The sequence below is a fragment of the Mytilus galloprovincialis genome, chromosome 9 (genome assembly GCF_965363235.1).
Source record: "Mytilus galloprovincialis chromosome 9, xbMytGall1.hap1.1, whole genome shotgun sequence".
NCBI classification, from domain to species: domain Eukaryota; kingdom Metazoa; phylum Mollusca; class Bivalvia; order Mytilida; family Mytilidae; genus Mytilus; species Mytilus galloprovincialis.
This window is the reverse complement of record NC_134846.1, coordinates 91,545,578-91,571,743: the sequence shown is the minus strand read 5'-3', so window position 1 is coordinate 91,571,743 and position 26,166 is coordinate 91,545,578. Positions and strand designations below refer to the sequence as shown.

Genomic DNA, 26,166 nt, shown 5'->3' with positions numbered 1-26,166 from the left:
TATTTACTGAACTTCTTTTTTTACTGGAAAAGGACTACAAATTAAAGCGACAGTAGTTTAGAGCAAATCGAGGCTAAAAGCAAACACTGATATAAATTGCATGAACTTAAAAAGACGCCAACCAATAATAGTCGACTGAGTAAGCATCAAGAATCTTACAAATGGTGATTTATAAATCTTAGTCAAATCAATAAAGAATAAATAAGATTTAAAATAGAAATGATTAATATTTAAAAGAGACAACAACCCAACCAAAGAGCAGAAAACAGCCAAAACCCACCTTCTGCAACGCAGCGAGAAATCCCGTACATGGAGGAGGACCTAAACTGGCCGCTCAATGAAAATGTGACCTAGTTCAATGGAAAAAAAAAACACTCTAAAACATATAAATATTGGAAGACAGTTGGTTTCATTAGTAATGCTTTTGTCTTACATAAGTTTGTTAAATTGGTTTTAAAAATGTTTGCATTTACATTTTGTCAAATAAATAAGTTATCCAGGTGCAGCAAAGTCGACAAAGGTGCAGCAAAATCAGCAAAGGTACAGCAAAGTCAGCAAAGGTGCAGCAAAATCAGCAAAGGTACAGCAAAGTCAGCAAAGGTGCAGCAAAGTCAACAAAGGTGCAGCAAAGTCAGCAAAGATGCAGGAAAGTCAACAAAGGTAGCAAAGGTGCAGCAAAATCAGCAAAGGTAGCAAAGGTGCAGCAAAGTCAGAAACCTGCAGGCTGATTTTTTATATCTCTTCAAACTCAAATATTAACTGAAATGATAAATAGCAAGATATCATTCATTAGATGTATCCAAACTTGATACGTACATTTCAACCTATATCTCTTCAAACTCAAATATTAACTGAAATGATAAATAGGAAGATATCATTCATTAAATGTATCCAAACTTGATACGTACATTTCAACCTATAAAAGATATATACTTATATGATTTTTTAGTTAATGACAATAAATCTCAGTTTAATTCTTAACTTAAAAACTATCAATATGATATAGACAAAATTAGTCAAAAAAGAAATTTGTCATTCGAACGTATGCTTGGATCTATAAACAAAGTCTTATATGTATTGTGACTTAAAATGATACATATTGCTGTTGCGCCCGTTTTGTTTTATATAACTACACCGTTCACTTCGATCAAAATATTTGAACAGGAGAAACGCAAAGAACGACACTATTGGAACATGAACTGTAGATCTTTCCAGATCTCTAATATCTAAATTGATATATTTGGTTTACATTATGTTTATTCTTGAGTTAATGTGTCTTTTCTTCAATTCTTTTGTTCCCCTCTTTTAGGGCTAAATTTTCATAATTTGAAATAGTACGGAAACAAAAATCATTAATCAAATACGTTGCTTCCAATATTTGCGGTATAAAACACATACAGTTGAAAACAAAACACATTTAGTAAAGGGAAAAAAAATGTCTATACCTGTATAGATAGACGACCTCCAAGGTCCTCCACACTTCCTGTTGGGATCACCAAAACAATCACGATTGCATTCCGCATCTAGCTTAGGCGGATAATTGATAACATCCAGTTGGTTGCCACAGAAACATTCGTTACCATTCTGTGAAACAATTTATAACAAAAATTTAGTACTATGAGACTGTATGTATTCTTATTGCTGTTTTGATAAAAAGCAAACATAACTGGCTTCTCAACATGAACATACAAATATTTTACATGCATTTTGATAAGATGAGTAAAATAAATCAAATGTTAATATATGATATTAATGAATAGAATTTTAATTGACAATCTAATAATTACATTATATGTTTTTTTTTTAAATATTTTTTAGATATTATATTTACGTTTTATTATAATACTTTATTCTGATTAGCTACGCCACATTCTATAATCTATTGCATTACATCATTCATGATGACACGTGGTTACACGAAAAAAGAACACAGGTAAATTAAGTAAAAGCTGAGAACAAACCGTGTTTTCATGATCCTAGCCAAAACATTGCTCCCGACATTACTAACCAAGTCCTGCATATATGAAACCGGAACATTTTACCCGACATTACTAACCCATATTTCTACATATATAAAACCGCGACATTGCTCCAGACATTTCTAACCAAAGGTCCTACATATATGAAGCCAAACCATTGCTCCCGACATTACTGACTTTAAGTTCTACATTTATACAGGTAAGACATTGCTCCAGACTTTATTTATCCATATTTCTACATATTTAAAGCTGCGCGATTGCTAGCGCTCCCGACATTACTAACACAAGTACTGCATATATGAACCCATAACATTTCTTCCGATATTACTAACCCGTATTTTTACATATATATAGCCACGCGATTGCTCGCGACATTCCTAACCAAAAGTCCTACATATATGAATCCGCAATATTGCTCCCGACATAACTGACCCAAGGTCCAAAACGTATATAGCCGTGGCATAGTTCCCGATATTGCTAATCAAAATTCCTACATATATGAAGCTGCGACATTGATCCAAACATTACTAACCCAAAATCCTGCATATATGAAGCCGCGTCTTTGATCCCAACAATACTTATCCAAAGTCCTGCATATATGAAGCCGCGTCTTTGCTCCTCACATAACTTATCCATATTCCTACATATATGTAGCCGTAGCATTGCTCCCGACATTGCTAATCAAAATTCCCACATATATAAAACTGCGACATTTCCCCCAATATTACGAACCCAAAGTCTTACATATATGAAGTCGCGTCTCTGCTCCCGACAATGGTTACCAAAAGTACTTAATATATGTAACCGAGACATTGCACCCGACATTACTAACCAAAAGTCCTGCATACATGTTTATATAGGCTCAATACTGCTCCCGACATAACTAGCCCGAAGTCCGAGAAACATGTATATGACGACGCGCCATGGCTCCCGAAATTACTAACCCAAAGTCCTATATATATATATATATATATATATATATAGATATATATATATATATTTTGGTGTCACGATATCACAGTAAGCATGGGTTCGAATCCCGGCGAGGGAAGAATCAAAAATTTTCAAAAGCAAATTTACAGATCTAAAATTGTTGGGTTGATGTTTAGACGAGTTGTATATATATATATACATGTATATACAACTCGTCTAAACATCAACCCAACAATGTTAGATCTGTAAATTTGCTTTCGCAAATTTTTGGTTCTTCCCTCGCCGGGATTCGAACCCATGCTACTGTGATATCGTGACACCAAATCACCTGCACTGCAGCCGTCCCGCTAGACCACACGACCACCTGGGCTCTAGAAAAAGAGCTTTCGCTGGCCGTGTGTTACCTTTCCACGTCAGTTTATTTACAGATCTAACATTGTTGGGTTGATGTTTAGACGAGTTGTATATACATTATGTACACAGCCATGTATCACCATCATTGATGGCGATCCGATGGATACATCTGTTGTAGGGTTGTCACTGACTCAGACGTACTTATATACATGTATATATATATAAACGAGTCTAAATTGAAAACTACTTTCAAACCTATTGATATATATATAGCCGAGACATTGCTCCCGAGATTACTTAACTGATGGAAGTTTTGAACGACATTGACTGGCTTTTCAGCCCTCATACGGTCGGCTCGGAGCCCAAAGGTGTTTTGTAAGCTTCAAATATTTTCTGCAGTGGGCCAGGAACGGTGAGGACGCCAGTTCTTTTGGTAGACCGCCATCTTTGTTTACGTGATTTGTTTTGGTTTGATATTTACTATTTTGATGTTTCTTTTCTAACTAGACTCCACAACGGCTGCTGTCAGGACCAGGTTGATCAGCTGGGCAGCCTGCTAACCACGACGATATGTTGTTAGTAGATAAAGTTTTTACTCTGTAGTAGATGACTGCAAATTGCACTTAAACTTCGATACACATAGCCTTCGGACGTCTGTGCAGCATATGACACCCATCCATTCACAATGGGTTTCAGAGTATCGCTGCAGCTCATAAATTAGTTCGTCGTTGAACCATCGGAAGAGCGTAACATGTTGTAGACAATGGATTATAAGTAGGTTATCCAAAACGTTCTTTCAGCTGTACATGTAAGGACTAAGACGTGACTGATCAAGTGGAATGTGATTTACGAAATTACTTACCTGTACTCCTACATATATATAGCCGTAAGGGGGCTTCCGAAATAATTAACATGTAGTCCCACTTATATGAATCAACGACATTGTTCCGACATTACTAACCTCTAGTCCTACATATATATACCCACGGCATTGCTCCCGACACATGTTAAGAGTCATATCAATGCTGCGAAGTTTCAATGTATCGAAATGTCTGTTACCATTGTCAGTAAAACAACCAACATATCCTGAAAAATAAGAATATACACTATTAGCTCATTGATTTACATATCAAATACATCAATTACAAGTTCTTTATTTTTATAAGGTTATATTTGAGATACTTAATCAGCAACGTTCAAAACTGAATATTTGAAAGCCATGTATGTGTAAGAACCTAAACATTTCACGAGTTTTATGATAAAAAAGGCCTTAAGATATATATAAAAAAATAGTTCTGTTATTGTCCATGAGATAACTGTCCTTAACACATGGTATGGGTAAAATCTCTTTGTTCTTACTGTGCTATAATCTGGATAATGCACAGCAAAGGTGTGCATTAACTACCTCAGATATACTGCACAGTTCAAATCTATTTTTACCTTTAGGGGCGGTTCCTAGATTTTAAAAGGGGCGTTATTCTATCAAATTAAAAAAAAATATATCACCGAGCGTAGCGAGACTAAAAACAATATTGACGATTTTAAGGCAAAACACGATAATTTGTCCAATCCTTGGGTGAACGACATGTTCGTCCCCACCCCCGAATCCACCATCTGCCTTGAAATTACGACAAAACTGAACTTTGTACAAACATCGTAGTTTCAGAATAGGAAAAAAGAAAGGTTTCTCATTCCTTTTTTTCTTCTTAGCTTGAACATAAAATGTTTCAGTATTATATTTTACGTACAACATAAAACTTAAATCAGTGTTTTAAAGTCAGAAAGAAAGTTAAAACAATTTTTGGTAACTTCCGCCAAAAAAGAAATGTATCTAAGAATATCCGAATAAAAGAAATCTGATTTGGACTAGTTTTAGATTCAATGGAATTTATAACGACTTCTTAAATATCTATTCCCCATATTTTTGGATCGAATTTGAAGGGGGTCATATTTAAGTTTGTTTTAAAACAGGGAGATTAGCTAGAGATCAATCAGACTTCATTTAGATGGACTTGTCAGTAGATACAAAGAATTCGGGGAGGGGGAGTAAAAGATTGGAAAGAGAAAAGTATTTTCTGTTTATTAAACATTTAAAATTTAAAATATAACATCTAATTCTTCCTCGGTTTATCTTTCTCTATTAAAAAAATGGGAATAGATTTAATAGAAACATTAAAAAAAAAAAATCTACCATTAAATTGCAATTTTACAATAAGTCTAAACCTAAAAAAAGTTATCAATTTAAAACTTACCATCGTGTTTTCCCCTTTCTTTACCCTACAATAAACTTTCCTAGGATCCGTGGATTGCGGAATATCGTCCACATATAAAACGTTCACGTAAATTAATGACGTCATGTGTTAAAACAGTTATTGGCCAATCAAATCGGTATATAAAATTTAATCTGCACGCGCTCAGGATGACCCTTTAACCCGAACTCCTTCGTCGTTCGGGTTAATAAGGGTCACCTGAGCTGTGCAGATTAAATTCTATATACCGACTTGCTTGGTCAATAACTATAACATCAGTAGCCAAATTATTAAAAAGTTAAGGGACCCATATAAGTTTACTTTGCTGTACAAAGGAATAACGGGTTAAAGGCGCTTTCGGTGTTGTTGACTGAGTTCACATTTATATTAAAGCATCATCACCTACATGTACCTTACATATTTTCAGCACACTCTGTTTTTTTTTATATATATAACTTGATTATCTTTTACTTTCACTATCTTTTTTAAACAAATAGGTAAGATTTTTTATATGATAAAGAGGAAATATCGACATTATTTGGAGTATAGTTTATAGAGATTAAAATTGTGGCTTGTCTCATAAACTCATCATAGATACACGATATATAATCAAAACACAACTGTCAAACCGAGAACATACTATGATATAAGGAGGCTCGGTGACCGAGTGGTCTAAGCAGTTACTGGTAATCACTAGCAAGTCAACACTTAGGTTTTGAGTTCGATCCCCGCTCGTTCGGGTGCACTCGACTCCAATCTTAATTGACTTGGATTTTCAGTTTTCCTATCGAAGGTTGGTGTTTTTTTTCGGGCCTTCCGGCTTTCCCAACTATCAAAAACGGTTTGTCACAAGATAGCCCAAATGCGATGCTTAAACGTAGCGTTAAAACACAAAAAAATCCCCAAAATTCAAATCATAACTTTGCTTTACTAGTGTGGATCTAGCCGTCGATAGCAGCCGGCGTTAATATTCATGAGGCCAGCCTTCAATAATATTCATGAGCCGGCAATAATATTCATGAGATGACTTGCGTTCGAAGAAGTGTTGTTAGAAACTATGAACGATAACTATGATTAAATAACGTTCCTATTTATATGTGATATTACTTCAAACAGGCATGTCAATGGGTGTCTTCTTCGAGGTCCGCGTTTACTAAATTAACTTTTGGTCTTCTTCAATGACTTCTAGGTCTGCGTCTTTAAATAACATTGTAAATGTAATAAAAACAATGCAAATGCTTCCATAAATATAAAACAAAGTTATGGTCTTTTAACATTCTGTGATAAGAGAAATAATGTAAACTGAAGCAATAACAAGTTGAAATAAATATAATTAAATATAGAAATTTAATGGGACATTACAACAAACAAATAAAGTAAAGAACAGTTCTTATTAAAATTTTGTGATTATTGAATTAATGTAAGCTACAATAAATAAAAAAAATGATTGAATACTAGTATAGAAATTTAGGAATTACAGAGAATTGATGGTCATATGGGCATTCCATAATTTGTTCGTTGTTCGTTGTCTACAAATATAGTCCAATCATGAAACTAAAACATACAATACAGACAGTATTTTCTATTTAAACAGATCAGAAAAAATAGAAACATAGTTAATTGCAGAAATAAAAACAACAGAAAAATAAAAACTGTCAAGTACTATTTCAATGACATATAATTCTTCAAAATTACGGAGACCAATCTCAGTCATTAATCTTAACATTAACAATTTATATCATTGCCTTTAAAATGGCCCATAGCACTTATGCCCTAAACCCGTACGAGTTAGTCAGGAAAGGATAAGGGCGGGGGTACCTTGGTATATCACAAATTCGAAAATGAACTATTGCCTCCTGGCCAAACGAAGAGATTCTCCACGTGGGCAATGATACCAGAGGAAGAGGTACTTATTGCCTTTAAAATGGCCTATAGCACTTGTACCCTAGACCCGTACGAGTTTGTCAGTAGAAGGTTAAAAGGGGGGATATGGTATTCCGGTTTACAACGAATTCGAACTGAACTATTGCCGGCTGGCCAAACTAAGAGATTCTCCACATCGACCATCATACCAGAGGTAGAGGTTGGTATTGCCTATAAAATGGCCCAGAACACTTATGCCCTAGACCCGTACGAGTTAGTCTGGAAAGAATAAGGGGGGTACCCTGGTATATCCCAAATTCTAAAATGAACTATTGCCGGCTGGCCAAACGAAGAGATTCTCCACGTGGGCAATGATACCAGAGGAAGATGTACTTATTGCCTTTAAAATGGCCCATAGCACTTGTACCCTAGACCCGTACGAGTTTGTCAGTAGAGGGTTAAAAGGGGGGATATGGTATTCCGGTTTACAACGAATTCGAACTGAACTATTGCCAGCTGGCCAAACTAAGAGATTCTCCACATCAACCATCATACCAGAGGTAGAGGTTGGTATTGCCTATAAAATGGCTCATAGCACTTATGCCCTAGACCCGTACGAGTTAGTCAGGAAAGGATAAGGGGGTACCCTGGTTTATCACAAATTCGAAAATAAACTATTGCCGGCTGGCCAAACGAAGAGATTCTCCACGTGGGCAATGATACCAGAGGAAGAGGTACTTATTGCCTTTAAAATGGCCCATAACACTGGTACCCTGGACCCGTACGAGTTTGTCAGTGGAGGGTTAAAACGGGGGATATGGTATTCCGGTTTACAACGAATTCGAACTGAACTATTGTCGGCTGGCCAAAATAAGAGAGTCACCACATCGACCATCATACCAGAGGTAGAGGTTGGTATGGCCTATAAAATGGCCCATAGGACTTATGCCCTAGACCCGTACGAGTTAGTCTTGAAAGGATAAGGGGGGTACCCTGGTATATCACAAATTCGAAAATGAACTATTGCCGGCTGGCCAAATGAAGAGATTCTCCACGTGGGCAATGATACCAGAGGAAGAGGTACTTATTGCCTTTAAAATGGCTCTCAGCACTTGTACCCTAGACCCGTACGAGTTTGTCAGTAGAGGGTTAAAAGGGGGAATATGGTATTCCGGTTTACAACGAATTCGAACTGAACTATTGCCGGCTGGCCAAACTAAGAGATTCTCCACATCGACCATCATACCAGAGGTAGAGGTTGGTATTGCCTATAAAATGGCCCAGAGCACTTATGCCCTAGACCCGTACGAGTTAGTCTGGAAAGGATAAGGGGAGTACCCTGGTATATCACAAATTCTAAAATGAACTATTGCCGGCTGGCCAAACGAAGAGATTCTCCACGTGGGCAATGATACCAGAGGAAGAGGTACTTATTGCTTTTAAAATGGCCCATAGCACTTGTACCCTAGACCCGTACGAGTTTGTCAGTAGAGGGTTAGAAGGGGGGATATGGTATTCCGGTTTACAACGAATTCGAACTGAACTATTGCCGGCTGGCCAAACTAAGAGATTCTCCACATCAACCATCATACCAGAGGTAGAGGTTGGTATTGCCTATAAAATGGCTCATAGCACTTATGCCCTAGACCCGTACGAGTTAGTCAGGAAAGGATAAGGGGGGTACCCTGGTATATCACAAATTCGAAAATGAACTATTGCCGGCTGGCCAAACGAAGAGATTCTCCAGGTGGGCAATGATACCAGAGGAAGAGGTACTTATTGCCTTTAAAATGGCCTATAGCACTTGTACCCTAGACCCGTACGAGTTTGTCAGTAGAGGGTTAAAAGGGGGGATATGGTATTCCGGTTTACAACGAATTCGAACTGAACTATTGCCGGCTGGCCAAACTAAGAGATTCTCCACATCAACCATCATACCAGAGGTAGAGGTTGGTATTGCCTATAAAATGGCCGATAGCACTTATGCCCTAGACCCGTACGAGTTAGTCAGAAAAGGATAAGGGGGGTACCCTGGTATATCACAAATTCGAAAATGAACTATTGCCGGCTGGCCAAACGAAGAGATTCTCCACGTGCGCAATTATACCAGAGGAAGAGGTACTTATTGCCTTTAAAATGGCCCATAGCACTTGTACCCTAGACCCGTACGAGTTTGTCAGTAGAAGGTTAAAAGGGGGGATATGGTATTCCGGTTTACAACGAATTCGAACTGAACTATTGCCGGCTGGCCAAACTAAGAGATTCTCCACATCGACCATCATACCAGAGGTAGAGGTTGGTATTGCCTATAAAATGGCTCAGAGCACTTATGCCCTAGATCCGTACGAGTTAGTCAGGAAAGGATAAGGGGGTACACTGGTATATCACAAATTCGAAAATGAACTATTGCCGGCTGGCCAAACGAAGAGATTCTCCACGTGCGCAATGATACCAGAGGAAGAGGTACTTATTGCCTTTAATATGGCCTATAGCACTTGTACCCTAGACCCGTACGAGTTTGTCAGTAGAAGGTTAAAAGGGGGGATATGGTATTCCGGTTTACAACGAATTCGAACTGAACTATTGCCGGCTGGCCAAACTAAGAGATTCTCCACATCGACCATCATACCAGAGGTAGAGGTTGGTACTGCCTATAAAATGGCCCAGAACACTTATGCCCTAGACCCGTACGAGTTAGTCTGGAAAGAATAAGGGGGGTACCCTGGTATATCCCAAATTCTAAAATGAACTATTGCCGGCTGGCCAAACGAAGAGATTCTCCACGTGGGCAATGATACCAGAGGAAGATGTACTTATTGCCTTTAAAATGGCCCATAGTACTTGTACCCTAGACCCGTACGAGTTTGTCAGTAGAGGGTTAAAAGGGGGAATATGGTATTCCGGTTTACAACGAATTCGAACTGAACTATTGCCGGCTGGCCAAACTAAGAGATTCTCCACATCAACCATCATACCAGAGGTAGAGGTTGGTATTGCCTATAAAATGGCCGATAGCACTTATGCCCTAGACCCGTACGAGTTAGTCAGAAAAGGATAAGGGGGGTACCCTGGTATATCACAAATTCGAAAATGAACTATTGCCGGCTGGCCAAACGAAGAGATTCTATACGTGGGCAATGATACCAGAGGAAGAAGTACTTATTGCCTTTAAAATGGCCCAGAGCACTTGTACCCTAGACCCGTACGAGTTTGTCAGTAGAGGGTTAAAAGGGGGATATGGTATTCCGGTTTACAACGAATTCGAACTGAACTACTGCCGGCTGGCCAAACTAAGAGATTCTCCACATCAACCATCATACCAGAGGTAGAGGTTGGTATTGCCTATAAAATGGCTGATAGCACTTATGCCCTAGACCCGTACGAGTTAGTCAGGAAAGGATAAGGGGGGTACCCTGGTATATCACAAATTCGAAAATGAACTATTGCCGGCTGGCCAAACAAAGAGATTCTCCACGTGGGCAATGATACCAGAGGAAGACGTACTTATTGCCTTTAAAATGGCCCATAGCACTTGTACCCTAGACCCGTACGAGTTTGTCAGTGGAAGGTTAAAAGGGGAGATATGGTATTCCGGTTTACAACGAATTCGAACTGAACTATTGCCGGCTGGCCAAACTAAGAGATTCTCCACATCAACCATCATACCAGAGGTAGAGGTTGGTATTGCCTATAACATGGCTCATAGCACTTATGCCCTAGACCCGTACGAGTTAGTCAGGAAAGGATAAGGGGGGTACCCTGGTATATCACAAATTCGAAAATGAACTATTGCCGGCTGACCAAACGAAGAGATTCTCCACGTGGGCAATGATACCACAGGAAGAGGTACTTATTGCCTTTAAAATGGCTCTGAGTACTTGTACCCTAGACCCGTACGAGTTTGTCAGTAGAGGGTTAAAAGGGGGGATATGGTATTCCGGTTTACAACGAATTCGAACTGAACTATTGCCGGCTGGCCAAACTAAGAGATTCTCCACATCAACCATCATACCAGAGGTAGAGGTTGGTATTGCCTATAAAATGGCTCATAGCACGTATGCCCTAGACCCGTACGAGTTAATCAGGAAAGGATAAGGGGGTACCCTGGTTTATCACAAATTCGAAAATGAACTATTGCCGGCTGGCCAAACGAAGAGATTCTCCACGTGGGCAATGATACAAGAGGAAGAGGTACTTATTGCCTTTAAAATGGCCCATACAAATTATACCCTAGACCCGTACGAGTTTGTCAGTAGAGGGTTCAAAGGGGGGATATGGTATCCCGGATACAACGAATTCAAACTGAACTATTGCCGGCTGGCCAAACTAAGAGATTCTCCACGTGGGCCATTATACCAGTGGTAGAGGTAGGCATTTCCTCTAAAATGGCTCATAACAATCATGCCCTAGACCTGTGCAAATTTGGCAGCAGACGGTTTAAAGGGGGATATAGTATCCCGGTGTACAACGAAGTCAAAATGAAACATTGCCAGCTGACCGACTAAGATAATCTAAACGTGGACCATATTAGCAGAGGTAGAGGTAGCCATTGCCTTTAAGATGGGCCATAGCACTAACCCTGATTGCGTTGTCAAACATATCAGATGAATGGAATAATGTTGCCTCGAAAATTACCCATGGTTCTTATGTCCTAGACCCGTACCTGTTGAACAGCAAAGGGAAGTACTCTTGTATATCACAAAGACCAAACTAAGAGTTTCTCCTTGTGGGCTAACAAAAAGATTAGCGTAGGTGTTTTCTCTAAAAAGGCCCATGTATCGTATATCATAGATCCGTACGTATTGGTAGGAAAAGGGTAAGGGAAGTACTCTTGTATATCAAAATATTCAAACATACTTTTACTTGCTGGTCATTTTAAAGGTAATTAGTACCTTAACCTCTGTATCATGGTCCACGAGGAGAATCTTTTAGTTTGACAAGTCGTCAATAGTTTAATTCGACTTTGAGATATATAAAGGTGCCCATCTTTCTCTTTGCTGACTAGGTCGTACGGTATAGGGTATAGTAGTATGGGTCATTTTAGAGGCAATTCCTATTTCTTCCTCTGATATAATGACCCACGTGGAGAATTTCTTAATTTGGCCATCCGGCAATAGTTTTTTTCGACTTCGTGATGAATCGGAGTACCACAACCCTTGTTATCCCCTCCTGACAAACTCGTACGGGTCTAGGACATAAGTACTATGGGCCATTATACAACTACTACATATACCTCTTGTGTCATGACCCATGTTGAAAATGTCTTGGTTTGGCCAGCTGTCAATAGTTCATTTCGACTTTGTGATATATAAAGGTACCAACCTTATCCTTTCCTGGCTAAGTCGTACGAGTCTAGGGCATTAAAGATTTTTGTCATTTTTGAGGTAATGGATACCTCTCCCTCTGATATAATGACTCGTGTGAATAATTCTTTCTATTCAAGCTCTAATGTCAACATGTCACACATGTTACAATGAATATTGGCAGCGAGAACGTTGCGTTTGTGATTTTGCTCTTAACATACTTGGGCCGCACATGAATTACTTTAAAATAAATGAAAGTGATCACAACATTAATTATTAAAGTTCTAATAAAATAAATTACTAGTAAAATTTTAAAGTTTATATGTAAAATATTTAACAGCCCACGGTTTAAATTCATTTTAATGTCCATATGCTAATCACACGTTATCATTTTACTTTTCACGATTTATATTTAACACATGTTAGTCTATGTTTTTATTTTCGTCTTTTCCTCACTCTGAGCTGCTATATTTTCAAGTTCCAAAGAATTCAAGTTTGATGATTGGTCTAGATATCAAACCAGTTTTTGTTCGAATTATGGCTGATCGTGTAAGTCCATCTTTGCCGTAAAAAAATTTGTCACTGATCGCCAAAGTCCAATTTACTCTAGATACATAGTCCTGAATCTGAACTACATATTTCCGACGTTAATGTTCTATGTGTTTCGATCTGTGTATCGGTAATATTTCCTAAGCGAATTTATGTATTCCTGCTTCCATCTTTTTATGTAGTTTTTAAGAATTAATGAAAGAAACTTCGATTGTCTAGCCAGTTACTGGTTCATCCGTAGTGTCTTTGGTTCCTGGTTGTAAACTACAGTCTTTAAGGCCGTTATACGGTAGCGTCTTGGTCCGTTTTCAATATAATAAATGTGACGGAGTAAGGGGAACGTCGTCCGCGTTTGATCCGATGAAACGTATGTTAGTGGGCGATCACTGAGTAAACGTTCTACTTCAGTCATTATCGTGTTGAGTGTTTTATTGTCCATATGTGCTCGTTTAATCAGTTTTTCGTTATTCCTCTCAATCTCTCCCACCATCCACCGAACAAAATTGTTCCATAAGGATTAAGCTTCTCGGTTACATGATGATTTTGATAAATGTTCAATTTCTTATGCTCTCGCATCATACAAATCATTTACAAATACTAAACGTGATGCATGGAAGAAGTCTAACAAAGCTCTTTGTTAATTAAAGCTCGATATAATATTGTCAACATAAAAGTATTTCTTTAACATTGCTGTCCAGTTTGTTGAATTGCAGTCAAATGTTTACGTTTAACAGCATTTAGGATAAACGGAGAGAAAGTTGCTCCAAATTATACTGACTTGAATCTGTTTGCGGTTAGTTGACTATTTGGGTCATCCGGGTTACTACGCATAAGAGAATCTGGTAACATCACGATCCTCTTCATCCAGCCCATAATAAGTAAGGCTTTTTCTATACCTGTCGAGACGGCGTATTTGTGCATTCTAAATCGGAGAAAAATTCCGGTTAAATCATTAAAGTTTGGCCAAAGATCCATCAAACAATCATTTAAGCTTAGATTAATAGGTGAAGGTTTGCAGCTACAGTCTAATACAATTCTGATTGGCGTGGTTGACGACTTTTTACGGAAATGATGGTGCGGTATGGAATGAACAATTGTTTTGGCTGATCGTTCATCAACTCTCTCGATAAATCTACGTTTTTCTTGTTCATTAATAATTTTTCCGTTTTTCTGTAAAAGTGTAAGTTCACGATTAAGACGCTTAATGACATTTTCTGTTCTCCGTTATTCAATACTTCTGTTGTCTAGTAAGGTGTGGTGTTCCTCCTTACAAGGTAACTTATCAACATATCTTTATGTTTCCATATGGTAACCTCTACCATTTGATTTATATACATCTTGGAATTGTCTGTTTTCAGATTTGTTGTCACTATTATTTATACTAGCAGCTTCAACTTCCATACATTTCTCCATTATAAAAGTTCTACTCTTCAACTTTGTGACCTACTAATATGTTCATCATTGACGTAAGTGTGTGATCTGGATTTGCAGGTATTCAATTGATTGTGCCGGACAGAAGGTTACGGATTTCCGACTTGACGGTAGTAGGTCCTGTTCCTCATACTATTCTATCATCGACAATTGACCAGTAATAATCGAATTAGATATAATTCAATAGAGAATCTTCAACCATTGGGTCATGTGAGACCGGATGGTCTAATTTCAAGCCAAACAAATACTTTAAATTTGTTATATTACGTACATAAGTCTTCATTGGTACAGCTATTTCTGGTACAATCAAAACGTTGATAGGTAATTTGCCGTTGTCTGTGCCATCACTTGTGTCACATAATCCTGACAAGTTTATGGTCTTCTGTCTGGTAATTGTCAAATCAAGCTCTGTAGCTTATTTTTCTGTGATGAGGGCATCTGTGCGCCCTTGTCAAATAATGTGTTTGTGTAAGTACATTGAATGCCCGAACTTACTTGCGCTACGAGTTTTTAGTCTGTGTCTGTGAGTGAAGAACTGTACCCGTTTTCTTCGCGTTGTTTTGTGTTTACTGAATTGTGTTACTAGTAATATATTCATTAGTGTTACTCTGTTTTTCATCTTTTTAACCTCGTCTTTGCATAAACTAGTATGCTGCTTTATTTTACATTTCCTGCAACTTTTGTGTGATTTGCAATCAGCTATATTGGGGGTCAAAGACAGTTAAAACATAAACGATGCTGTTTAACAACAGAAATATTTGCTGTTTGATCAATTATCTTAGTGCAATTAACGGGAACATGTGATTCGTTACAAAAGTACACATGATTTTACGTTTATTTGTGTTGATTTATTTTGTACGTACCTTTGCATTGGTGTGAAATGCTGCTGTAGTGGTTTAAGTTTCCGTATGATCAGAGGAATTGCCTCTCTCCATAATGTTGAGTTCTTGAGATAGTATATGTAGTAGTTCATTTAATTGCCAACTATTTGATTCATGGTGTCTTGTAAGATTTATGCGTACGTCCCCGGTAACTTTTTCAATATGATAGGGACCAATAATGGGTCATATGTATTCTCTGTCTGACCAAGGGATTCTAAACCACGTACATATGTTTCAATTTTGTCGTAAAAAATAACGTAAGCTCTTGTATGAAGGTATGTAAAATTATGCATTCATGTACGTTTGCGTGATGTTGCGAACTTGTGGCATTTGTGTTTAGCGTTGATGTTTGTACTTAGATAGATTTTGCTATTGGCTGTATTTTTTTTCTAAATTAAATAAATAATCATCAGAGTTAACGATTTCTGTTTCGAAGGTTATTGGAATCAACAAGTTTTGTGCCGCTCTCCCCATTTTTCGTCGAATTTCTGGAATATTCCGGAGACGGCACTACTATGTCCCTCTAGTATCGATTTCAGCTGTAAATTCATCCTGGTCACTTGACACCAATATCGTTAAGAGGTTCACTTGACACCAATATCGTTAAGAGGTTACATCGGACAACTATATATCTAACAATAACAAAAGTGAATAGAATGTATGTATATCTATTTTGACTCTAATGTCAACACGTGACACTTACGTAACATTACAATGATTAACAACAGCGAAAACTTGATCAATTACTCCTTAACATATTGTCTAAGTATCGGTACCCAATACGATTGTAATACGTAAGTAAGCGTAGCATTGAGTCCGAATTAAGTGAACGCTCGTGTGCGTCTGTCACTATCAGTTTGGTAAGTAAATGATTCGCAGGTAATAAATACGGAAATTTGGTATTCTCTAAAATGATTCCGCTGTGAATCCTTCCATTGCATCTCAAAAAGCTACCGTCATCTATGAAAAGTCACAATTGTCTAGTGCTAGGATATTGCCTTGTGTTTTTATCTCAGATGTTTGATATATCGGTATATTGGTAGTTAAATATGAACCGCTGAACGTAAGCAGTTACTCAAATCACTTTCCTGAAAATTTCAATATTTCCAATTGTCTATAACGTTACTGATATCATAGTGATCAGTATGAACTTCATTGTTTAGAAATTCCTCGTCTTCGTTTTTTTCTGAAATTGTCAATACCGTTAATTAATTCTGTCTTTTTTTAAAGGACACTATCGATGTATTGATCGACGTCAATTCCTCGTGTTAAGAGATTGGTTGGGTTGCATTCTTTTGGGCAATATCTCCATTAATGTTGATTTTGTAGATTTTGTTATTCCTCGCGCTCGATTCACAATAAATCGTTTAAACAGTTTCGATGATTTAACCAGTGCAATACTATACAGCTATCCGACCAGAAAGCCACGTTTTTACATTAGAAGGTCGATTTTACATGAAAAGCTAGTCTAGTTCCAATAACTGCGGCCATAAGTTCTAGTTGCGGTTATGTAAGGGTTTTCACTTGCGCTAATCTGCTTTTCGCAATCACTAACGTAATTTCGGTTCCGTTGTTCAGATAGTCAGTCGCAAAATACGTGTAGTTCAAGGTATACCGAAGATTAGATGAAACAAAGGAGAATACAAAATTTGATCAAGTAGAAGTCATTACAACACTAGGAAAACTTGTGCAAACACAAACATTGTTTTAGGACTTGAATGAACAAATTCTAAAGTTAACGGAACCGGAAGATGTGGTAAATTAGATTATTTCATTCAGATGAATTTTCGGTTAATATGATAACCTTGATTTGACACGTACGTAAGTTCATACAAATGTCCAAAATCCTGCAGTCCCGTCACATTGAATCAAATACTAAAGTACTAGAACGCACACTTTAAATCCAAAAACTATACCGTTTGTTTCAACGCAAAACATAGCAAACCTACACAACGCACTGTCGTTTGAAAACCAGTTTGCCCAAGCCATTCTCACAATCAACACGCAATAAAGTACATTTCCTGCAACTTTTAATCAGAGTAACGTACCAAAACTTACGCTTCCAACTTTCGAAGGCACGATTTCAGAATGGCAAACCTTCTGGGACTCATGTGAGTCGTCCGTACATCTTAACTAGTTACTTACAAATATACAAAAGTGTAACTGCTTGAAAGCTCATGAAGTAGAACACGAAGCACTAGATTTAGAAATTCCTTCGCCTATAAATCAGTAAACAAGCTTACGAAGTTTTTTACGATCAAATTGGAGGTAGCGTCAAGGTCTAGAAACTTTGGGTAAGACACACGAAACATACGGCACACTACTTCTTCCCATTATTGTCAACAAATTACCCGTTGAAGTCAGAAAATATCTCGCGCGAGGACATAGAACAAAAACGTTGGTATAACGGACCTCCCTGAAAGCATATTAGACGATATCGTTATACCGGACACAGGACAAAAGAGTCGACATCCGAAATTGGTGAAATCTAAATCTTACAAGAATATTGAGACTAGACCTAGCGTTTAATGTCACGAAATACATCCACCAACTCATTGCAGTAAAACAGCCGACACATAATGCCGTACGAACAAATTTGTTATCTTTAACTACCTTGGTATACACAGACTAAACGAATGTAAATCTAAACGCACATTGTAATGAGAAACACCACACAAACTAATGTAATGCACGTTAAACCCACTATCTTCGAATTCGCCCAACGTTCAACTCGTGAATGACATTGATGATACGGAACATAATACTACTATTTTGTATTCTCAACGGACAGAATTGCAATCGAATGTACTTTTGAAAACTGCCGTGGCACAAGTAGGCTCAAATCAGTTCTTTATCGATACGGATATTCTTTTTGACGAAGGAGGGCAAACATCTTTTGAAACGCAAAACTTAACTCAATTTACAGATAGCGGGAACATAAATGATATATTAATCGGCATTTGGAGGTGCAGAGAAAAACGTGAGACACATAGAAAAGTCAACAATCTATCTGAAAACCGATGTAGGACACGTATTGTACTGATAGTACAGATGATCGGCATGCCTATACAGAATCACATACGTAATGTTGATACACAGAACGGTTATTTGCGTGGTTTAAAGATAGCGCACACGGTGACAAAGCACGATTCATTCGAGATATCGTTGCTGGTAGGCGCATATCACTACGGGGACATTGTTAACGATTATATAGTCCGTGTAAACGATCCGACCGCCGTGAAATCCAATATCGGATAAATGCTTTCGGTACTTACATACGGTAAGAAAACAAACACGTCGAAGACTAGTATGTGTAATGTTCTAGTATCACACAAAGTTAAAGAATTCAATCTGGAGAGATTTTGGAATTTAGATTCAATAGGAATAAATAGTAGGGAGGCAGACGAAGACGACAATGCATATATTTAAGTCTATCAGGACAGATCAATTGAGTTCTGAGAAAACAAATATTCCGCTATGTTACCTTGAAAACGTGATGAATTGCCTATAAATTAAGCAGTCACGAACAGAAGGACAGAAAACGTCCTTCAAAGACTTACTCAAAACTCAGATATGTTAAAGAAGTACGGGAACATTATACAAGAACAGGAACGAAGAGGATTCATAGAGAAGGTAGATGAAACAGATGAACTTAAGAAAAGTATCACTACATTCCTTATCATCCTGTACAGAAGGAATCAAGCACTATGCCTATCAAAATTGTTTACGACTGCATTTGTCGACATCGCATAATTTGCAAAGTTTGAATGACTGATTTGTATGTGGACAACATTCTGTTAGGTTTACAGAACGAGGGTGGGCTGACTATAAGGAAGGGAGATCAATGATGGAGGAAACTGGATTCTATCTACGATCCTGGACGTCAAACCGTGTGGATATACGTAAGCTAGCTAAAACGGAAAAAGTACTACTATATGCGGACAAAACACAAAAGTACTTGGTATGTTATGGAATAGCTGATTCGATGATCTGATGTACCAGAAATTAATACGGCCGCTTTGTGAAAAATTGTGCAAATCATGCTACAGGAATAAAATTTGGCATAGACTCAGCTCAGCTGTTACTCTTTTATTCAAGATAAGGAGGCATTTGAAAAAAATGTCTCACATCCGGTAAAAATCTTAAATGGCCGACATCATACTTAAATCATCCAAATATCAGAGGCTAGTGTAAGTGTGTGAAAAGCGGTTTTTATCATGCTGATATAATAATATTTGGAACAAACCTTTGTTATGTACTACTTTTGGATATTTTATATAGATTAGATGTCTTTTAAAACCCTACTTTCGGTAAAATCCGACATGGCGGACATTGTACTAAAATAAGCTTATTTTTAAAGGAGGGTATTGCTACTATCATTAAATTGTTCAGGAACCTTTCTTTGATGCTGCTAATGGATACAATACATAAGACATATGTCTTTAAAAGCATTACTTCCGGTTATAGTCAAACTGGCGGACATGAAACATCATTATTTTACTTTAATATTCAACTTAATTTCAAAATGTAAAGAAACTGGTTTTTTTTGTGCTGGTCAGTTACCATTTGGTTTTGGCTTTAAGTTATCTTCTAAACCACCTATTGTATTCTATAGATAATGATTAAATACAAAGCTAACACTTCCGGTATATAAAACCAATTTGGAGTAAATTTCAAAGATGAGTCCTCAGTCCATATCTTCGAAATAGAGCTTTTATTTGGATAGATTGATGAAAATAAGATAAAATCACTGTAGTACTAAAACATCTTTAAAAGTACAGATCATTTATGGCCGCAAATATTCACAATCGGAAAGCTGATTTTCCTCATTTACTAAGACAGCGGCGGTATTGGTTTTTACATCAATAATGTACAAGCTCCTGATAAGGTGAAGAGGCCTCACAAAGAGTTGTCCAAAGGGGTTCCAATGTTTCATATTTCCCCCGCCATTATAAGCGTCTGGAATAGTAAGCATAGAAACCAAATCTCAAGCTTGTTACTCATCCACACCCGCCATGGTATATTGCACGTTTTACATGATGAAAAACATTAGACCGAGTCGTTCAAATATCATCAATAAGTCTTTCCACTTTCAAAAACATGTTTTCTTGCTTCGTAAACCCCATCTGATAAGTTTGTTCGATCTTACTACAAAACCACGTATCGTTTTATCAATGGCATTATCAAATCCATATCTGGTGATGTTGGCTGATCAATCATCATTCTAAATCATTAAGTCACATTTTCAAACGCCATCCATGTCAACAACGAAGTTCCCTTTCAAGTAAACGTGCACTTGAAAGGTCACGGATAGATTATATCTAAGGCTTTTTCCACTTCCAAATACAAGCCAAAGTTCATCTGCCCCCATGTCACGGAATAATGACACAGCAATGACAGCAGCATCAGTATCGACTGTTCAAGTCATGAGTCAGTTAAGTCTGTGAATCACTGCATCAGACACATGTTTTTTTTTTTGTATATTGATTCTATAGTATAAGCCTATTCATTTTAACATGGGGCTAAACTTGAAACACCATCATGTGGTGAATAACACAAAACATCCTGAGCATTTGTTGCTACAACTAACTCTTCCTCAAAATCTATTGAGCAAGCGCCTGTGAATAAAAACTAAAAAGTTCTTTCTTAATGTCGTCATCTCTCAGAAAACTTTACCAATTTTGAGATTTGTTTCGACTCTGGATTCGTCTTTGTATTCTCTTACCCCTAAGTGTATTTCTTTTTTCTTGTGGCAGCATTCAAACTACCGGTATTGTCTATATATGCATTCATCCACTGTTACAGTTTCAAGTTGTTTCATAACGAGTATGCTGATAGGGTATTATGCCCTTATCTTAAAAAGCATGAAACTATTATGATAAAGTCTTGGATGCATATGACAGTTGTAGCAACACATGTTCAGGATATTCTATCTTTACCGCCGTGATGCGTTTCAAGTTAAACACCATATTAATACATATGTATTAAAAGGCTGACACTAGAATCATGGTGCATGTGTCTGATGCAGTGAAACACGAAATTAAACAAGTCATTATTCGAACAGTTGTTACTGATGATGCTGTCATTACTGTTTCGCTATTCCGTGACATAGGGGTAGACGAACTATGGATTGTGTTTAAGAGGAGGAAAAGCTTTGGATAAATATATATAAATGACCTTCCAAATGCACTCGCGATTAGGGATCACACACAAATATTGTGATCCATTTTCCGGTTGTGATACGGTTCTCTGTTTTCTTGAAAAGGGAGAAAAAGACTGTTTGGGAGACATTGATAGCATTTGAAGATGTGACTTTAACTTAAAGAATGATAATTGATCCGCCTAAATCACCGGTGTTTACTGTAAGATAGCAAAAAATAATCATATGGGGTTAGCATGGTTAACAAAGCAAGAAATATCTATTTACGCAAAAGGGTAGGTTAATTGAGGTTATCAACTTAGTCTAGTCTTTTCCAGCATGCAAAATGTACAATATACTAAGACACGTGTTTAGGGGACGAGCCTGAAATTGGCTCGTATGCTACCAAGTCCAGGCGCTAATGGATGACGACGGGACAAAGAGGATCACTTTTAAAAAACTCTTTCTGAGGGCTCATCATGTTGTCAGAAGCTTGCACATTGTGGATGTAAGAAAGGTTGTCGCGGTTGTTTTTATGAGGAAAATCAAGTCTCCCGTGCCCTGCGTCGTGTGCATGTGGTGGTAACTGGGAATTTACAAGTTTTTTTTTGCCAAATAGTGGTAATTTTTAAAAGGTTTAGTACTTAAGTGATTTTATTTTGATTAAATCAATCTATCCAAAGCTCTACATCGAACATATGGAGTGAGGACTCATCTTTGACATTTACGACATATTGGTTTTTTTTTTACCGGAAGTGTTAACTTTGTATTTAAATATTAACTACAGAATATGATAAGTGGTTTAGAGGATAAATTAAAGCCTAAAGTTGATGACCACCACAAAAAAAACCACTTTCTTCACATTTTGAAAAAAAGATAAATATCAAAATAAAAAAATGACATATTTATGTCCTCCATTTTGAATATTACCGGAAGAAAGGATTTTTAAGACATATATCTTATATATTGTATCCCTTGGAAGCATCAAAGAAATGTTCCTGTACAATTTAATGATAGTAACAATACGTTAAAACACATTTCAATCCCCCTCCCTAAAAAATAAGCTTATTTTAGTCAATGTCCGCCATATTGGATTCTACCGAAAGTAGGGTTTTTAGAGACATTTTATCTATATAATATATCCAAAAGTATTACATAACAAAGGTTTGTACCAAATATTATTATAGCAGCATGCTGATAGATCCTTTTCACATACTGTGGATTCATTATTATTCGTGGGATACCAATTTCTCGTGGATTTCGTTGGTACAGGCAAACCACGAAATTTGATGTTCAACGAATGACAAATTTTACAAAGGCTTGTACTAGTATGCAGACTTCGGTAAAACCACGAAATTAAATATCCACGAATATGTAAGTTTCCCTGAATCCACGAAAATTGGTACCCACGAAAATAAATGAATCTACAGTACTAGCCTTCTATATTGGGCCGATTAAAGTATGATGTCCGCCATTTTTTATTTAACCGGCAGTGAGACATTTTTTTCAAATGCCTTCTTATCTGAAATAAAAGAGTAATATTTCAGGAAGGTCTATGCCAATGTTCATGCTTATATCAGGATGTGCACAACTCGTCTGAAATATACTTGTGGCCGCCGGACTAAATGTGATATTCCAATACTAGACATTGTAACAAAAAGTGAGATTTTGAAAATTCTTCGAAAAAATACGATCCACTTAGAATACTTAGCCCGGTCACAAAACGAACAAAGAATCTCATACAGGATCTATGGAAAAGTGGATTGAATTGGGATAAACACGTTTCGGAAAACTCTAAGGATTACTGTAGCAAGCGACTTTGAGAAAGCGACACACAACGTTTTTCCGAGATATTATTTCTCCGGTAATTCTATTTCGGAATAGTCTGGTAACAGCGCTTCTGTTTTCTGTTCTCCGATCTGACTGATTTCATTTTTTCGAGATCCGGGTCACGGTATCATAAATAAAGATGATAGTTAAGTCAGTATGTACTACAACAACTGTTCAGCCAGTACATTAAATATACATATTCGTATTCCAAGGCGAAGTCACTGACAGTACGACGTCGACAATGGACAAGTACAATAAATCGGACGTTATGCTCCCGCGATAGGTTAACCAATAATGGCTAACGTGGAGAATCTCTTAGTATGGCCAGTCAACAATAGTTAATTTCCATTTTTAACCCTCTTCTGAAAAATCTTACGGGTCTAAGGCATCAGTGCTTTTATCCATTTTAAAGGTAATAACTACCTTTGTCCCTGTTATCGTGGCCCTAGTGGAGAATCTTTTAGTTTTGCTAGTCGGCAACAGTTCAATAAACCCCTTTCCCTTTGCTGACTGACTCGTACGGGTCTAGGGCATAAGTGTTATGGGTCATTTTAGAGTCAATATCAACTTCTACCTCTGGTATAATTGTCGATGTGGAGAATCTCTTAGCTTGGCCAGCCGGCAATAGTTCAGTTCGAATTTGTTGTAAACCAGTATCCCATATCCCCACTTTTAACCCTCTACTTACTTACTCATACGGGTCTAGGGTATAAGTGCTATGGGCCATTTTAAAGTCAATAAGTACCTCTTCCTCTGGTATCATTGCCTACGGGGACAATCTCTTCGTTTGGCCAGCCGGCAATAATTCATTTCGAATTTGTGATATACTTGGGTACCCCCTCCTTATCCTTTCCTGACTAACTCGTACGGGTCTAGGGCATAAGTGCTATCGGCCATTTTAGAGGCAGTACCAACCTCTACCTCTGGTATAATGATCGATGTTGAAAATCTTTTAGTTTGGCCAGCCGGCAATAGTTCAGTTCGAATTCGTTGTTGACCGGAATACCATATCCCCCCTTTTAACCCTCTACTGACAAACTCGTACGGGTCTAGGGTACAGGTGCTATGGGCCATTTTAAAGGCAATAAGTACCTCTTCCTCTGGTATCATTGCCCTCGTGGAGAATCTCTTCGTTTGGCCAGCCGGCAATAGTTCAGTTCGAATTTGTTGTAAACCGGTATCTCATATCCCCACTTTTAACCCTCTACTTACTTACTCGTACGGGTCTAGGGTTCAAGTGCTATAGGTTATTTTAAAGTCAATAAATACCTCTTCCTCTGGTATCATTGCCTACGGGGACAATCTCTTCGTTTGGCCAGCCGGCAATAATTCATTTCGAATTTGTGATATACTTGGGTACCCCCTCCTTAATCTTTCAAGACTAACTCGTACGGGTTAAGGGCATAAGTGCTCTGGGCCATTTTATAGGCAATACCAACCTCTACCTCTGGTATGATGGTCGATGTGGAGAATCTCTTAGTTTGGCCAGCCGGCAATAGTTCAGTTCGAATTCGTTGTAAACCGGAATACCATATCCCCCCTTTTAACCCTCTACTGACAAACTCGTACGGGTCTAGGGTACAAAAGCTTAGAGCCATTTTTAAGGCAATAAGTACCTCTTCCTCCGGTATCATTGCCCACGTGGAGAATCTCTTCATTTGGCCAGCCGGCAATAGTTCATTTTCGAATTTGTGATATACCAGGGTACCCCCCTTATCCTTTCAAGACTAACTCGTACGGGTCTAGGGCATAAGTGCTATGGGCCATTTTAGAGGCAATACCAACCTCTACCTCTGGTATAATGGTCGATGTGGAGAATCTCTTAGTTTGGCCAGCCGGCAATAGTTCAGTTCGAATTTGTTGTATCCGGGATACCATATCCCCCCTTTGAACCCTCTACTGACATACTCGTACGGGTCTAGGGTATAAGTGCTATGGGCCATTTTAAAGGCAATAAGTACCTCTTCCTCTGGTATCATTGCCCACGTGGAGAATCTCTTCGTTTGGCCAGCCGGCAATAGTTCATTTTCGAATTTGTGATATACCAGGGTACCCCCCTTATCCTCTTCTGACTAACTCGTACGGGTCTAGGGCATAAGTGCTATGAGCCATTTTAGAGGCAATACCAACCTCTACCTCTGGTATAATGGTCGATGTGGAGAATCTCTTAGTTTGGCCAGCCGGCAATAGTTCAGTTCGAATTCGTTGTATCCGGGATACCATATCCCCCCTTTGAACCCTCTACTGACAAACTCGTACGGGTCTAGGGTATAAGTGCTATGGGTCATTTTTAAGGCAATAAGTACCTCTTCCTCTGGTATCATTGCCCACGTGGAGAATCTCTTCGTTTGGCCAGCCGGCAAAAGTTCATTTTCGAATTTGTGATATACCAGGTTACCCCCCTTATCCTTTTCTGACTAACTCGTACGGGTCTAGGGCATAAGTGCTATGGGCCATATTAGAGGCAATACCAACCTCTACCTCTGGTATAATGGTCGATGTGGAGAATCTCTTAGTTTGGCCAGACGGCAATAGTTCAGTTCGAATTCGTTGTATCCGGGATACCATATCCCCCCCTTTGAACCCTCTACTGACAAACTCGTATGGGTCTAGGGTATAAGTACTAGTGCTATGGGCCATTTTAAAGGCAATAAG

The 26,166-nt window shown here is 38.0% G+C and overlaps 2 protein-coding genes across 4 annotated transcripts in view; both read right to left on the bottom strand.

Moving 5' to 3' along the window:
• The window catches only part of LOC143046352 (glutamate receptor-like), a 244,169-nt gene that overhangs the window by 60,761 nt on the left and 157,242 nt on the right, over positions 1–26,166 (bottom strand). The window lies entirely within an intron of this gene.
• Positions 369–26,166, bottom strand: part of LOC143047106 (sialate:O-sulfotransferase 2-like) — a 36,820-nt gene continuing 11,022 nt past the window's right edge. For 2 of the 3 annotated variants that reach the window (XM_076220061.1, XM_076220062.1), the window contains exons 3-5: positions 4,228–4,352; positions 1,446–1,584; positions 369–759 (exon numbers count right to left, since the gene is read on the bottom strand). In XM_076220061.1, the coding sequence (XP_076076176.1) occupies positions 749–759; positions 1,446–1,584; positions 4,228–4,352 (275 nt within the window). In that variant the 3' untranslated portion in view covers positions 369–748. The other variant, XM_076220063.1, reaches the window with a different exon arrangement.